Below are 17,321 nucleotides of genomic sequence, written 5' to 3' on the forward strand. Positions count from 1 at the left end.
AGGTCAACACTGCCATGAAGTGCGTCTCCTGCAGAAAGACTATCTCTGCTTTCATGTGACGCAGTTCAAGCCAGAGACCTCTTGCCAGTCAAGCAAAGCCCTCTCACATTATACGATACAATCTTCATTCTACCTATCATTCTCTCATTACTTCCATGAATCTCTTACTATACTGCTGCGCCTGATCGGTGTCTGTTCCCAACCTTCTGAGCTCTCTCTCCCTGGATGCATCTGAGGAAAAAAAAAAAAAAGGACACACAAAACCATCTACAACCCATAACCTACTATGCCACTGCCTGTGGCACATCCCCCTAACCTGTGCCCGGAGCCCCCCCCTTCCGCTTTTTGGCAGAAAACAACGTGCCTTGTCTCGGACCAACCCATTGGGGGAAAGAAGGTTAAAAACATGAACAGGATACCTTGTGAACCCCGGGCTTCCATTTATATTCCCATTCTTATTTAGCGATACTTCAGCGCAAGCGCATTGCCTCCAATATCCCCAACAAAGGGGAAAAACAAAAAAGGAAAGAAAGTATTTTGGGAGAGAGAAGGGAAGAAAATAAAGGAAGGAAGAGAGGACAGAGGGAAAGATAGCAAAACAGAATCCAAACCCCCCTCCTCCCCACCCAAACATCCCCCCCCCCCATTCTAATCTAGGCAATCAGCTCCTTTCCTATTAACCCTTTTAACTTTACACCCCTATTCAGGTATGTCCTTCATTTTTCAGCCATCCCTCTTGGGATTCCCTCCACCTCCTGAAGATACGGGTCACCTCCAATACATTCCCCCTCCGGACCCACAATTTCATCAGCGTGGGCCATGGGGTCTCTCCTGGGAGGTCCCTTTCCATGTTTATGCAGCTCTGCCTTGGTCTTAGGGATGCACGGCCACCGCCGAGTACTGTAATTCCCCTTCCTAAGCCCATCGCTCCTCGGCCCTGTGTAGGGGGATCGTGTCGGGTCCTCCCCATTCCTCCCTTCAGATCAGGGGAGCTGAATTTCCTTCCCTCCTGGGCCAGGTTCTCTTACTTGCACTCCCTGAGTCCACGCTCTGCGCCATAAGGTAGGCTCTGAGCCCGTTCACCTTGCTTTTTCCCCAACCGCTGAGCGGGAGTACAGCTGTGCAGCGGTGTGCAGACATGCCGTAGCTGGTCAGGAGCCCGCTGAACCACCGCTGCCTGTCTTCCTGGAGCCCGGGGATCACGGAGCAGCACGCTCAGTCAACGTGTCTGTTCATGCCATGACACCCCCCCCCCCCCCCCCCAAGCATAACTGGCCTGTTTTAATCATCAACCATATGAGTTGCTAAATGTTGTACTTTCATTAAATGTAACTATATTGATACACTTAGAGGTGCCTCTCTTCTCTTGTATACTCAGTTGTGACATGACGCTACTTGTATATCAAGACATCGCTTGTATATCAAGTCAAAATGAATTAAAAAACTTTGCTTGTCTTGCAAAACGCTCTCAAACCCAGTTAGTTACTCTCAAACCAAGGTTTTACTGTATTTCCAAAAAAATGTCATATATAACTGCTGACTTCAATATCAGAAAGCCTGCCATGGTGCAGGGAGCAGGTGCTTTGGCACCCTTAATTATGCAGACCTACGTTTTGGTTAAAACTGTTTCCTTGCAAGGCTGCGGTATACTGTAGAAGTTGACAGATGGTTTGTAAGTGGATTTTAAAAAAAAATGCATTGCAGGTACAAGCCTGTAGGGCCAGCCAGGATTACAGTCACTACATTTAACATCATATAATTACTAGGTGTGACCTAATGCTTAGCATTGAAGGTAACTTAAAATAGATTTAACAAGCCAAATTATATTAAAGATTTCCTTAAAAAACAAATGGCAATAGCATCCAGAAAATTAGATTTATTAGGCCTTAAGTTTATCACACTTAACCTTAATTTTGGACTTTGCTTGGCTCATTATCGGGTATGTCCATATGCAATATACATGTACAGACAACATTTCTATCTAACATCAGCACATTTGCTACTGGCTGAAAACTGTCAGACACATTTTTCACACCAATGAACAATCATTCAGAACCTTATTTAATAAAAAAAGGGTGCTCATTTTTAATCACTTCCATAGGCCTATTCTGGCATTCCTCTCCTACATGTAAAAAATCATCATTTTTTTGCTAGAAAATTACGGTACTCAGAACCCCCAAACATTATATATGCTTTTTAGCAGACACCCTAGGGAATAAAATGGTGGTCTTTGCAACTTTTTATCTCGGACTGTGTTTGTGCAACAATTTTTCAAACGTGTTTTTTTTTTTTTTAATTAAAAAATAACAAAACAGTAAAGTTAGCCCAATTGCAATTGTTTTGTATAATGTGAAAGATGATGTTACGCCGAGTAAATAAATACCCAACATGTCACGCTTTAAAATTGCGCACACTCATGGAATGGCGCCAAACTTCGATACTTAAAAATCTCCATAGGCAACGCTTTAAATTTTTTTTTTACAGGTTATCAGTTTAGAGTTACAGAGGGGGTCTAGTGCTAGAATTGTTGCTTGTGCTCTAACGCATGTGGCGATACCTCACATGTGTGGTTTGAAAAGGCGTTTACATATGTGGGTGGGACTTACATGTGCGTTCGCTTATGAGCGCGAGATACCGTGGACAGGGGCATTTAAAATGTTTTTTTATTTTACTTTATTTTTTTATTTTTACACTTTCTTTCTTTTTTTTTTTTTTTTTTTTTTTTTTGATCACTTTTATTCCTAGTACAGGGAATGTAAACGTCCCTTGTAATAGGAATGGTTTGCGACAGGTCCTTTTTATGGAGAGATGCAGGGTAAAACCCTACATCTTTCCTCCAGGCTGTAAAGATGAGATCGAAAAAAAAAAAATCCACGATCTCATGCTTGCCAGCCGCGGGCCAGACGTGACGCCATAATGTCGCGCCCTGGCCTCCGACGGTCATAGAGATGACTGGTGACCATCTGGTAACCGGAAGTCTCAATGGTCGTCATCTGGCGGCGGCCGGTGGCATGGGAGAGTCCAGGAAGCACCGGATGGCAGCGGGAGGAGGGGGATGTCCCCTCCTGTTGCCTATAAGAACGATCAAGTGGCGGAACTGGCGCTATGATCGTTCTTATGCTGCACAGAATCGCCGGCTGAAAACGAGGATATCTGAATGATGCCTGTAGCTGCAGGTCATTCAGATATTCTCACTAAAAGTCAAAGACGCCATATAATCCTTGGGCTGGAAGTGGTTAAAGAGTATGGTGGGGAGATTTACCTTTAGTTCCTGTCCTGAAAAAGCAGCAGGAAATAAAAAAATGTATCTCTCTGAAGTAAACTCAATTTCCATGTTGGATCATAGGAACAAGTCTTCCAAATGGAGGATTCCCCCTCACTTCTATGATTTTCCCTCATTTTGTGTCTGTAATAATGGTCACTAAGACAAATAAAGGGGTTAAATATCCCTACTGGGAACACAGACACCAATTAAAGATTTGATGGTCTAACAACCCAGCAGCCAACACTGCGGCTGGGTTAACACTGCAGGAGATTTTGACCGGCTCTCTATGAAGCCGGTTCACATATCTCAGCTGCGGCTCCAGTGCAAATTTGCACAGGAGCCCTGTGCGTCTTTTGGTCCATTTCAGGTCCGAATTCAGCCAAAAATTCTGGCTGAAATCGGACCTGAAACGGTGAACGGGGACGCATCGGACCCCTGCTGTGAGCCACATGCGAAGATAGTGTGAACCCAGCCTGACTGTGTGTGGCCGGTTATGTCCTGGCCTTCGTCTGCCACCCATTTAGCCCTACAATGCATCCAGAAAGTATTCACAGTGCTTCACTTTTTCCACATTTTATGTTACAACCTTTTTCCAAAATGGATTCAATTCATCATTTTCCTAAAAATTCTACAAACAATACCCCATAATGACAACGTAAAAGAAGCTTGTTTGAAATCTTTGCAAATGTATTCAAAATTAAAAAATGAAAAAAATCACATGTACATAAGTATTCATGCCTTTGCCATGGCACTCAAAAGTGATCTTGGATGCATCCTGTTTCCACTGATCATCCTTGAGTTGTTCCTAAAACTTGATTGGAGTCCACCTGTGGTAAATTCAGTTGATTGGACATGATTTGGAAAGGCACACACCTGTCTATATACAGTTGTGTGAAAGAGTATTTGCCCCCTTTCTAAATTTTTATTTTTTTTGCATATTTGTCACACTTAAATGATAATCAAACAAATTGTATTATTACACAAAGAAAACCTGAGTAAATCCAAAATGCAGTTTTTAAATGATGGTTTCATTTATTAAGGTAAAAAAGCTGTCCAAACCTGCCTGGATTTATGTGAAAAAGTAATTGCCCCCTAAACCCAATAACTGCATGTGCCACCCTTGGTGGCAACAGCTGCAATCAAGCGTTTGCGATAACTGTCAATGAGTCTTTCACATTGCTGTGGAGCAATTTTGGCCCACTCTTCTTTGCAGAATTGTTTTAATTCAGCGACATTGGAGAGTTTTCCAGCATGAAAGGCCTGTGTAAGGTCATGATACAGCATCTCAATTGGATTTAAGTCCTGGCTTTGACTAGGCCACTCCAAAACTTAAATTTTTCTTTGTTTGAACAATTTGGAGGTAGACTTGCTGTTGTGTTTCGGATCATTGTCCTGCTGCATAACCCAAGTGCACTTGTGCTTGAGGACTTGAACTGATGGACGGACATTTTCCTTTAGGATTTTCTGGTAGAGCTCAGAATTCATGGTTCGATCAGTTATCGTCGTCGTCCAGGTCCTGAAGCTGCAAAGCAGCCCCACACCATCACGCTACCACCACCATGTCTGACTACTGGTATGATGTTCTTGTTATGAAATGCTGTATTCGTTTTATGCCAGATGTAACAGGACGCAAACCTTCCAAAAAGTTAAATTTTGGTCTCATCAGTCCACAGAATATCTGAGATAAGCCTTTCTGTTCTTTTTGGTCAGCAGTGGCTTTGGCCTTGGAACTCTCCCATTGATGCCATTTTTGCCCAGTCTCTTTCTTATTGTTGAATCATGAACACCGATCTTACCTGAGGCAAATGAGGCCTGCAGTTCTTTAGATGTTGTTCTGGGTTCTTTTACGACCTCCTGGATGAGTCTTCGTCATGCTCTTGGAGTAATTTTTGTAGGCCGGCCACTTCTGGGAAGGTTCACCACTGTTCCACGCTATCTCCATTTGTAGATAATGGCTCTCCCCGTGGTTCACTGGAGTTCCAAAGCCTTAAAAATGGCTTTAAAACCCTTCCTAGACCGATACATGTACATTACTTTGTTTCTAATCGGTTCTTGAATTTTTTTTTAGATTGTGGCATTATCTGTGGCTTTTTGTGATCTGTTAGCATGCTTCACTTTGTCAGACAGCTTCTATTTATGTGATTTCTTCATTCAACAGGTCTGGCAGTAATCAGACCTGGGTGTGGCAAGTGAAATTTAACTCAGCTTTCCAAAAAATTGTGGTTAATGACAGTTCATTCATGATTCACCATGGGAGGGGGAAATTACTTTTTCACATAGGGCCAGGTAGGTTTGAACAGCTTTTTTCCCTTTATAAATGAAATAATAATTTAAAAACTGCATCTTGGATTTACTCTGGTTATCCCTGTGTTTAATATAAAAATGTGCCAAAAACAAGAAGGATGGAAATCCTGCCTAAATAAATACAAAGTAGCACTCACCGGGTGTATTGCGGGGGGTGTAATCAAAATACTAAGACAAAAAAATATAAAAAATAAAAAACCAAGACTATAAACACACCCTAAAGAGTTAAACTACACAATTTTATTAAGCTATAAAATCAGAATACAAAAGGCAATATATAAATCCCTAAATCCCCTATAATAGATCAAAGAAGGAAGTCCCACATAGTGGGAACTCACCAACCTGTCTATAGCCTCCCAAATAATCACCTATAAACAGATGGTCCATGCAATTGAGTCTATATGACTAAAATGGAAATCTGCAGTCCATCAGCTTCATTCACTCCGAAGAAGTTCCATGATATAGGGAACGAAACATGTAAGCTTGTTACCTTGGGAGAAGCACCCCCGCCATTCACCCACCCCAGCCAACACTTGTTTGTGTGTGTTAGGGCACTGAACTGCTACTTGTCAATATAATTTTGGAAGTGAATACATCTAATGACTTTCAGATGGAATGGCTACGGACAATCAACTTTACCTACAGACATCATGGATATGGTCAATAATCATCCTCTGATCTGCTACCAACCCGTGTGAGATACATTGAGACATCTCTTTCTTCCCTTTTTTTTGGGATACCATTTGGACATATATCACACAGTGTCAACTGGATATTTACAGCACATTCAGCGATTGACAGACTGAATCCTACGGTGCATTAGTAAGACTTCTGAGCGATCAATTATCAGCGAGTAATCGTTATTGTGCTCTTATATACCCCTGTTTACTACAAATGTCTAGAGGACATATAGTTATCAGTAAGTAACCAGAGCTGCCCTTTCACATAGCGTTTATTGCTATAAGAGCCTGGAGGATACACATGCATGTAGTAGGCACCTCGGCATATGGTTACATGATAATATATTCAAGGGTATATGTCTATCATTATGATCACATATTTTACAGCATTCAGCGATTCACCAACGATGCTCAGTATCTCACAATAACTTTTTTCTTGGACCAGAGGATCAATGGGAATCATCCATACTCAAGGCTACCAATTATCTAAGGAGCACAGCGCTCTCCTTCCCCCCACATGCCTTTTGTTTGGACTATTTTAGTTTTTCCCCTCTTTTTTTTTTGTTCATTTTTTCATGACATCTTTTGACTGACGAACTGACTAACTGGGTAACTTCTGTACCTTCTGTGTTTGGCTACTGTGTCACTTCACTTTAGGAAACAGCGTGACAATTTCTGTGTTTGCAGAATCACGCTGTCTCCTTGGGAATTTCACAGTTCAGCCCTCATTTTTAGGTAGCTGGGGGTTCATATAGGTGTAGAAGGGGAGTGCTTTATATTGGGGGTGGGAGGGCCCCATGGACTGCAGATTTCCATTTTAGTCATATAGACTCAATTGCATGGACCATCTGTTTATAGGTCATTATTTGGGAGGCTATAGACAGGTTGGTGGGTTCCCACTATGTGGGACTTCCTTCTTTGATCTATTTTAGGGGATTTAGGGATTTATATATTGCCTTTTGTATTCTGATTTTATAGCTTAATAAAATTGTGTAGTTTAATATAAAAATGTTTTTGATGATCTGAATCATTTAAGTGTGAGAAATATGCAAAAAAATGAAAAATCAGGAAGGGGGTAAATACTTTTTCACACAACTGTAAGGTCCCACAGTTAACAGTGCATGTCAGAGGACAAACCAAGCCATGATGTCCAAGGAATTGTCTGTAGAACTCTGAGACAGGATTGTATCGTGGCACAGATCTGGGGAAGGGTACAGAAACATTTCTGCAGCATTGAAGGTCCCAATGAGCACACTGGCCTCCAAATTCTGCAGATGGAAGAGGTTTGGAGGAACCAGGATTCTCCCTGGAGCGGGCCGCTCAGCCAAACTGAGCGATTGGGGGAGAAGGGCTTTAGTCAGGGAGTTGACCAAGAACCCGATGGTCAGTCTGACAGAGCTCCAGCGTTTCTCTGTGGAAAGAGGAGAACCTTCCAGAAGAACAACCATCTCTGCAGCACTCCACCAAGCAGGCCTGTATGGTAGAGTGGCCAGACGGAAGCCACATCTCAGTAAAAGGTACGTGACAGCCCGCCTGGAGTTTGCCAAAGGGCACATGAACAAAATTCTCTGGTCTGATGAAACAAAGATTGAACTCTTTGACCTGAATGGCAAGCATCATATCTGGAGGAAACCAGGAATCACCTGGTCAATACATCCCTATAGTGAAGCATGGTGGTGGCAGCATCATGCTGTGGGGATGTTTTTTAGCGTCAGGAACTGGGAGATTAGTCAGGATCGAGGGAAAGGTGAATGCAGCAATGTACAGAGACATCCTTGATGAAAACCTGTGCCAGAGCACTTTGGACCTCAGACTGGGGCAAAGGTTCATCTTCCAACAGGACAACGATCCTAAGCACACAGCCAAAATAACAAAGGAGTGGCTGCAGGACAACTCTGTGAATGTCCTTGAGTGGCCCAGCCAGAGGCCAGACTTGAACCCGATTGAACATCTCTGGAGAGATCTGAAATTGGCTGTGCAGAGAATGGCTGTGCAGAGAATGGCTGTGCACCGCCACTCTCCATCCAACCTGATGGAGCTTGAGAGGTCCTGCAAAGAAGAATGGGAGAAACTGCCCCAAAAATAGGTGTGCCAAGCTTGTAGCATCATACTTAAAAAGACTTGAGGCTGTAATTGGTGCCAAATGTGCTTCAACAAAGTATTAAGCAAAGGCTGTATGTAAATACTTATGTACATGGGAAATGTTTTTGTTTTTTATTTTTAATAAATTTGCAAATATTTCAAACAAACTTCTTTCATGTTGTCATTATGGGGTATTGTTTGTAGAATTTTGAGGGAAATAATGAAACCTAATCCATTTTGGAATAAGGCTGTAACATAACAAAATATGGAAAAAGTGAAGCGCTGTGAATACTTTCCAGATGTACTGTATTTAGAGCTGCAGCAGGGTATTGGGCACTGCTCCCTGCATTTCAGCACCCAGCACTGACGTAAAGGCAGCAAGTGCTCTCTGCCCTACAAAACACAAAAATATAGTCCTGTCCTTGTTGTGGTAAGAGCGGCATAGGAGCATGCAATCAGATAGGGTTAAACTTCACTACTGCTGCACTGACCAAGAATGCGGAGGGGAGTGTTTCAAAAAACATTGCCACTGACCACCACTGCAAAGGGGGTGTAGATAAAAAACATTGCAATGGCCAGCAAAGCAGGGGATTGGTTTAAAAAACACTGCCTCTGACCACCAGTTGGGGTCTGCTAAATAGCACTGCTACTGTGCACCATCAGTGGGAGAGAGATATAATAGTGCTGCCATTGACACCAATGCTAGGGTTATTATTGCTGTCACTGAAACCAATACTGAGGGTATTAGTGAGGTCACTGACACCAATGCTGGGGGCATTATTTTGTCCACTGACAATAATGCTGGGGTTATTATTGTGTCTACTGACACCAATGCTGGGGGATATTATTGTGGTTATTGACACCAATGCTGGCAGTTAATACTGCCGTCACTGAAATAAATGTTGGGGATTATTTTTGTGGTCACTGACACCAATGCTAGGGCTTATTATAGTGGTCACTGACACCAATGCTGGGTTTTGCGGTCACTGACACCAATGCTGGGGGGGGTAATTATTGCAGTCACTGACACCAATGCTGGGGTTATTATTGTGGCCACTGACACCAATGCTGGGGGTTAATACTGGGGTCAATGATATCAATGCTGAGGGTTATTTTTGTGGTCAATGACACCAATGCTGAGTGTTATTATAGTGATAACTGACACCAGTGTTGGTTTTTTTTTATTGTGTCCACTGACACCAATGCTGGGAAGTATTATTGTGGTCACTGACACCAAACAGGGGGTTAATACTAGTCACTGACATCAATGCTGGGGTGCTATAATAGTAGTCACTAACACCAATGTTGTTTTTTTTTTTTTTTTATTGTATGACATCAAACCCGTGGACTTTGTACGTGCATTGCAAACATTTTAGTGTGTGTTGCAAATACATTTAAAAAAATGGAGCAGAACCATGGGGGAGTAGTTAAGAACATTCCACTGACCACCAATGCATTAGCATGGGGGGGGGGGTTAACAGTGCTGCCACTGACCCCAATTGTAGGGGGCGGGGGGTACTGTCCGTGACACCAATGCTGGGGATTATTATTGCGGTCATTGACACCAATGCCATGGGTTATTACTGTAGTTGCTGACACCAGAGGTGGTTTTTATTGTGTCCACTGACACCAATGCTGGGGATTATTGTGGTCACTGACACCAAAGCTGGGGGTTAATATTACAGTCACTAACACCGATGCTAGAGTTATTATTGTGTCCACTGACCAATGGCTGGGAATTATTATTGCAGTGACTGACACCAATATTGGGGATTTTTATTGTGTTCACTGACACCAATCCAGGTGGATTTTACTACGACCAGTAACACCAATGATGACTCTAACTTCTCTTCAGTGAGCATTGCGGAACAGTGTAAAAAATGGAGCAAAACCAAAATGTCTGGTGAGTTATTTCCTGTTCATTTTGAATAGGCTACCTAACTTGACACAATGCACAAAAACGCACTGCTATTGTTGTGCCCTATGGTAGTATGAGGGGCTGCACCAGAGACGCAGGCACAGTTGACCACCACTGGTCTAACTCTTCTTTATATTTCTCAAAACAATAAAAAAAAGCAGTATATAATAGGTTCTCCTTTGCTCTATTGGGTTACTTCACTTAAGATTTTTCTCTACAGAACAAAGGTGTCATTTCATATCAAGTTTTAAAACTTGAAACTAGAGAAGCCAAAAGTTAGCCGGGTGACACTGGATTATTTGCTTATGCCTTCATCTGAATAATTCAACACACAGCTTCTCACCCTTTTTTTTCTTTGGGAAAGTCATTAAGACAAAGCTCACACTGAAAGAAATGAAGGTCTATTGGTAACAAGTCAGCTGATAAATGTGAAAAGCCATAATGCCTGTAAATAAATATGTAAATATTACACATTGCATTAAACTGAAACTATAAGCTGTATGCAATATAAAACTTGTTTCTGCTTATTAGTTTTCTTTTCTTTTCAAAAAGGAACACTCACAATTACCTTTGCAAATCATCTTTTCTGAATAGCATGTACTCTGTGAAAACAATAGACTGTTTAATTTACATCTACTAATGCAGGCCAGTCCCAGGCAAACTGGAGAGAAATGCACAGACACCAATTTAGAACTTTGTATATTTGTGACAATAGGAATAATGGCTCAACCTAGATAGTAGATTTTTGGATAAAGGAAACCTATCATCATAGAAATGGGAGTCCTACCACTGCTGACAGCAACTGCTAATTAAGGATGAGCTCCGGCGTGTTCGCACACTCCATGGGCAGAGCCCGCCAGGAAGTCGGCACGGCACTGCACTAATCACAGGCAGTGAGACATTTTCCCAATGTGCGGCTGCAGAGATCAGGAAATGTCTCACTGCCTGTGATTAGCGCAGCTCCGTGCTGACTTCCTGGCGGGCTCTGCACGTAGAGTGCGCAAACACGCCGGAGCTCATCCTTACTGCTAATAGTTTCCATATTAAAGCTTAACTCCAGCATTTAGGCCTAATCCTCTCAAGCTGTTAAATGCTGAGCTCAGAGCTACTGCTTTAGGGGGAAGGAGCATGTGAGGAGGTTTGAACCACAAAAACAGCTCGCTCCTGTGATGTTGGAGGTGAACAGTAACGGCTGCAAGTGTCCTAACAACAAGGCAGGATAAAGGGATGCAATTTCTGGGGGATTTTCAGTCAGGTTTCATGAGGTACAGAGGCAGCTAATCACCTAGAACTCTCACTGGGGTCCTCGCATGTAATCAGTGTCAGATCTATTCACAGAGTGGCTGTGGAGGACGTTGAGGAAGTCCATTGTAAAACCTCTATTCTATGAGCCACAAATTTTGGAGGCTACAGCACAGCTTTTATAAAGGGGACATGCCAACAACCCAAGTGTGATAAAGCCAAAAGAGATGAATGAGCTGCACCCCCTTTTCTTCCTTTTCCCTTGCCTATTTTGGCGCCCATTGGAGCTTATTAGGATGGTGTAGTGAAGAACCTAGGCAGTTGGAGAAGTACCTTCTGGCCCCACTACTAGGACATACAAACAGGAAGAGGTCCCAATAGGATGGTGTGGAACGTTCAATCACTTAGTAATGCGTTTTTTCTTCATATATGAGGTAAGAGTTCTGTGAGGCTGTCTCTTGAAGAGACCACTCGTGGAATTATTTTATTATTTTTTATGGACATTATATACATCTCTACATCACTTTTGGTTACGAGTCCATTGTAACACTTTTTATGTCTGCATTTATGACATCACCCACTGGTTGGATCTGGAGATCCCTCATACATCCCATTTGTTCATTACCCTCCATTTAGGACCTCAGCAGTATTTGTTCTACATACAAGATTTGTTTACCATTCATATGGACACTAGTGTTATTTATTTTTGATTTTACACAGTTATTTTGATGGACATTTGTTGCACATTATTTTAGCTCTCCTTTGGGGGACTTCCTACTGAACTTTATTTAGTCCTTTATCTATTGCACACAGTGCTTTTGTGATTATATGTATTTTTTATTGCACTTTATTTAGTTCCTTGTATATTGCACATAGTGTTTTACGTGACTTTTATATCACTGCACGAGACCACTTTATACAATTTTATTTTTTACTTGTGTTATGTGAACACTAACAGGTTTTGTTGCTGGTTTTATACTGTTTATTACCACTTTCTGAGTATAGACACATTTTATACGTTACTCCTAGTAGCGCGAGGGACACTGTCACATATTCATGAGGTACGCAAATGGCCTACACCTACCTATAGCAAGGACATTATTCAGCTTTAAACAAAGATGCTCAGTTTGTTTTTGCAGTGCCTTAAAAAAGTATTCATACCCCTTGAAATTATCCACATTTTGTCACGTTACAACCGAAAACATAAATGTATTTTATTGGGATTTTATGTGATAGACCAACACAAAGTGGCCCATAATTGTGATGTGGAAAGAAAATGATAAATGGTTTTCCACATTTTTCACAAATAAATATCTGAAAAGTGTGGCGTGCATTTATATTCAGGTCCCTTAACTCTTATAGCCCTAACTAAAATCTAGTGGAACCAATTGTCTTTAGAACTCACCTAATTAGTAAATAGAGTCCACCTGTGTGTAATTTAATCTCCGTATAAATACAGCTGTTCTATGAAGTCCTCCGAGGTTTGTTAGAGAACGTTAGTGAACAAACAGCATCATGAAGACCAAGGAACACACCAGACAGGTCAGGGATAAAATTGTGGAGAAGTTTAAAGCAGGGTTAGGTTATAAAAAAAATATCCCAAGCTTTGAACATCTCACAAAACACTATTCAATCCCTCATCCGAAAATAGAAAGAGTATGGCACAACTGCAAACCTACCAAGACATGGCCATTCACCTAAACAGGCAAGGAGAGCATTAATCAGGGAAGCAGCCAAGAGGCCCATGGTAACTCTGGAGGAACTGCAGAAATCCACAGCTCAGGTGGGAGAATCTGTCCACAGGACAACTATTAGTCGTGCACTCCACAAATCTGGCCTTTATGGAAGAGTAGCAAGAAGAAAGCCATTGTTGAAAGAAAGCCATAAGAAGTCCCGTTTACAGTTTGCGAGAAGTCATGCGGGGGACACAGCAAACATGTGGAAGAAGGTGCTCTGGTCAGATGAGACCAAAATTTTACATTTTGGCTTAAAAGTAAAACGCTATGTGTGGCGGAAAACTAACCCTGAACACAGCATCCCCACAGTGAAACATGGTGGTGACAGCATCATGTTGTGGGGATGCTTTTCTTCAGCAGGGACAGGGAAGCTGGTCAGAGTTCGTGGGAAGATGGATGGAGCCAAATGCAGGGCAATCTTAGAAGAAAACCTTCTAAGACTTGAGACTGGAGCGGAGGTTCACCTTCCAGCAGGACAATGACCCTAAACATACAGCCAGAGCTTCAATGGAATGGTTTAGATAAAAGCATATTCATGTGTTAGATTCATGTGTTAGAATGGCCCAGTCAAAGTCCAAGTCTAAATCCAATAGAGAATCTGTGGCAAGACTTGAAAATTGCTGTTCACAGACGCTCTCCATCCACTTTGACAGAGCTAGAGATATTTTGCAAAGAAGAGTGGGCAAAAATTTCACTCTCTAGATGTGCAAAGCTAGTGTGGGACATACCCAAAAAGACTTGCAGCTGGAAATGCAGCGATAGATGGTTCTGCAAAGTATTGACTCGGGGGGGGGGGGGGGGCTGAATACAAATGCATGCCACACTTTTCAGATATTTATTTGTAAAAAATTTGGAAAACCATTTATCACTTTCCTTCCACTTCACAATTATGTGCCACTTTGTCTTAGTCCATCACAAAATCCATTCACGTTTTTGGTTGAAACATGACAAAATGTGGAACATTTCAAGGGGTATGAATACTTTTTTAAGGCACTGTATATACAGATGCTCCTTACCTGGTAAAGGTGAACTATGTCTTTAGGGACCCTCACTACCCTGGAATGTGCAAGTTCTTTAGTGAGTAACTGACTATGGACTTAGCAGCTCACCTGAGTAGCTGACGACTGACAAGAAGTTGAAGATGTCGATGATGAAATCACTGGAATGTCCGACTGCACAGTTGCAACAGTTGCAGCAGGTGTAAAAATGAGCTGTAAACCAATAAACAAACATAAGGATTAAAAAGGTACTATATGACCCAAGAGCTTACCGAAGACAGTCTCCCTGTTTTACCATTCCACCTTTGCTGCTTTCACTGGAAAATGCTGTCTAGGCCACGTATTTGTCTTGTAATGTAACTATTTTTTTTAAATGTCCAACAGCGTGTCATGTGTAGACATTAGGTGGCGCAAAACACATAAAGTACTTAATAAAAAATAGTGCAAAAATACATTAAAAAATTGAATAACAATACCTTGTTGCAAATTATGTGACATATGTCATATGCCTATACAAACTATGTAAGCTCAAAATTAATGAAAAGTCCATTAATAATTCAAAAGAAGATAAAGTCCACCAATCTATGAGTGTATAGAAAATCTTCAATTAGTATTATGCCATCCACCATGCCTGTGTCCGTGATAACCACACACAAAAGTGTGCTTATTCTCACTCACCAGAGTGTATTGCCTCACAATTAAGTGTTTGGCAAAACCAGCTTTACAAATGATATAACTTCTGATAACTAGTCACCGGCCATCCACACTTCTATTGTTTGAGGAACTCTGTGATGTATTTAACCATGAAAGAAAAAGGATTCAACAATTTATTAAACCCTTCTAAAAGCATTTACAAACATATAAAGCATATTTGCAAGCACATTTGAAATCTTGACCCTATGAGGAAGTCCATAAGATGAAACGTGTCAGGGCGTAACTGCATGCACACCAGCAGTGACCTATGCACGTGATTCCAGAAGTGAGGTGGCAGATCTCTAGTAGTGAGGTGGTGAGATGCCGAGCATTCGGCTTGCTGAACAAAAGCATAGCCAATGCAATTCTTTTTATGGAAGATATTTCAATGCACTTTTCCTTTATATATTTGTAAGTGTTTTAAGGGGGTTTTAATAAATCAAATAGTGTTACAGTATTGCACTATTATTGAATCCTTTTTCTTTCATGGTTAAATACATCACGGAGTTCCTCAAACAATAGGAGTGCCGATGGCTGGTGGCTGCTTATCAGAAGTTATATCATTTGTAAAGCGGGTTTTGCCAATCACTTAATTGTGAGGCAATACCCTCTGGTGAGTGAGGGGATATCACCATATTTTGAGGAGATTTCTTCTCACTTCCTGCTGTGTCTCTATACAGGATGAAGGGAAAACTCCCAAATGGCACACAGATAGGAAAAAATATGTATACCATGGTTTAACCATTCCCTAGTCTATCCAAAGCAGAAAAAAATCTTTGGTTAGAGTTATACTATAAATATGGTGGAAAATCTCTGCACCCAATAGTCGGTGCGTGCCCTGTTTGCACTAAAGAGGAAACAATCTGTCTACTATACATATATCAATCAAGAAAATCATCAATGCCATAAGAAAACATTATACTGGGACTCGGTTATTAAAGTTTCTGAAAAAAGGAACCGTCTCTATTAAACTGCGGCAATCAAAATCTTGATTTACAGAACAAGGTTGATTTACTAAAGGCAAAAACTGTTCACTTTGCAAAAAAAAAAAATTACACTTTGCAAGGGACTTTTTACCCAGAGCTTAGTGAATGTGGTGAAGCTCAGACGACTTCTATCATCCAATCATGTGCAAGCAAACGTTCAGTTATTACTTTCCTTGGATATGAATGGGTATTCTTTGCAAAATGAAATTTCGCCACATTCACTAAGCTCTGGGAAAAAACTCCCTCACAGTGTGCAATGTCCTGGGAAACAAACAGTTTATTTGCCTTTTGTAAAATAAACCCCAAAAAGTCCTACTGGTTGATATGAAGCATCATAGAGGGCTCTTATCAACAGGCGCAGATAAAAGAAGTGTATTACCTGAATGAAGTTAATAATGTTAAGTTTGTACAGCTATAAAGTTTCACTTTACATATCTTATATGGCCACAAACAAAACGTAAACATTTCCATGGGCTCCAGGACTGGTGGGTCTGTTGCCCCTGAAAACAGGACATATCAACAATAAGACAACACTGGCAAAAAAAAAGCAAACTATTACTCAATGGGCACCAGTAAAAGTGATTAAATTGGTAATAATCTCTGAGCCAACATTTATTATATTGCTATAAAAAGTGTAAAAACTGTGCTATAAATCATCTATCCCTACAAAATAAATAAATACATGAACAGTGAGCAGCAATTATTTTGTGTAACACAATCACAAACAGTAAATAAAGAAAGATTAGAATTGTGCTAAATAATAAATGTAAAGTCCATAAATGCCCCGGCTGGGTTTAAAGCCACAGGTGTACCTCGACCCCCTATAATAAGGGGTCTACAGGAGCTGGTAAGCAGTTTCTACAGCTGGTGGTGGATTCACTGCGGTTTTTGGTGATGGATGATGGACACTGCTATTGATTCATTATCACATTGTTTGTGGTCAACTTCACACAAATGAATATAATCCATATGGATCCATTTATAGACTTTACATTTATTATTTATCGCTGTTCTAATTTTTCTTTATTTATTATATTGCAGCTTACCAATTCTTAGATGTGATGACAGCATGTTTTCTTTTTTAGACTTTTTTCTTCTATTTTTATCTGCTGAACCAGCCAGTAAGGCTGTTGTTTTTCAAAAGAACAAGCTGTCCAACAGAATGTATCAGTTTACATGGATGTAACAAACCATTTAACACTAGCAGGGGTGCTTACAATGATCAGCTTTTATTTATGTAAAACCTTTATCCCAAAAGGTAAAAAACTGTTGCTGTAACTGCTTATAAAGTGTTAGCTGGAGTTTGGCTTCAATTTGTTAGTGTATTTAAATCTGCTAGTACATCTAACATGCCCCTAACCCCAGACTGACAATGCTGCTGTCCAAAGGTAGCCCTTGAGCTTCCTAATGCAGAGTG

At 41.1% G+C, this 17,321-nt stretch overlaps 1 protein-coding gene across 10 annotated transcripts in view; it reads right to left on the minus strand.

Moving 5' to 3' along the window:
- PHC3 (polyhomeotic homolog 3) overlaps positions 1–17,321 on the minus strand; it is a 133,621-nt gene that overhangs the window by 76,104 nt on the left and 40,196 nt on the right. For all 10 annotated transcript variants that reach the window (XM_073626178.1, XM_073626177.1, XM_073626179.1 and 7 more), the window contains one exon: positions 14,337–14,438. In XM_073626178.1, coding sequence (XP_073482279.1) covers positions 14,337–14,438 — 102 coding nt within the window. The remainder of the gene's footprint in view (positions 1–14,336; positions 14,439–17,321) is intronic.

This window comes from Aquarana catesbeiana, linkage group LG04 (assembly GCF_042186555.1).
Source record: "Aquarana catesbeiana isolate 2022-GZ linkage group LG04, ASM4218655v1, whole genome shotgun sequence".
NCBI lineage: Eukaryota > Metazoa > Chordata > Amphibia > Anura > Ranidae > Aquarana > Aquarana catesbeiana.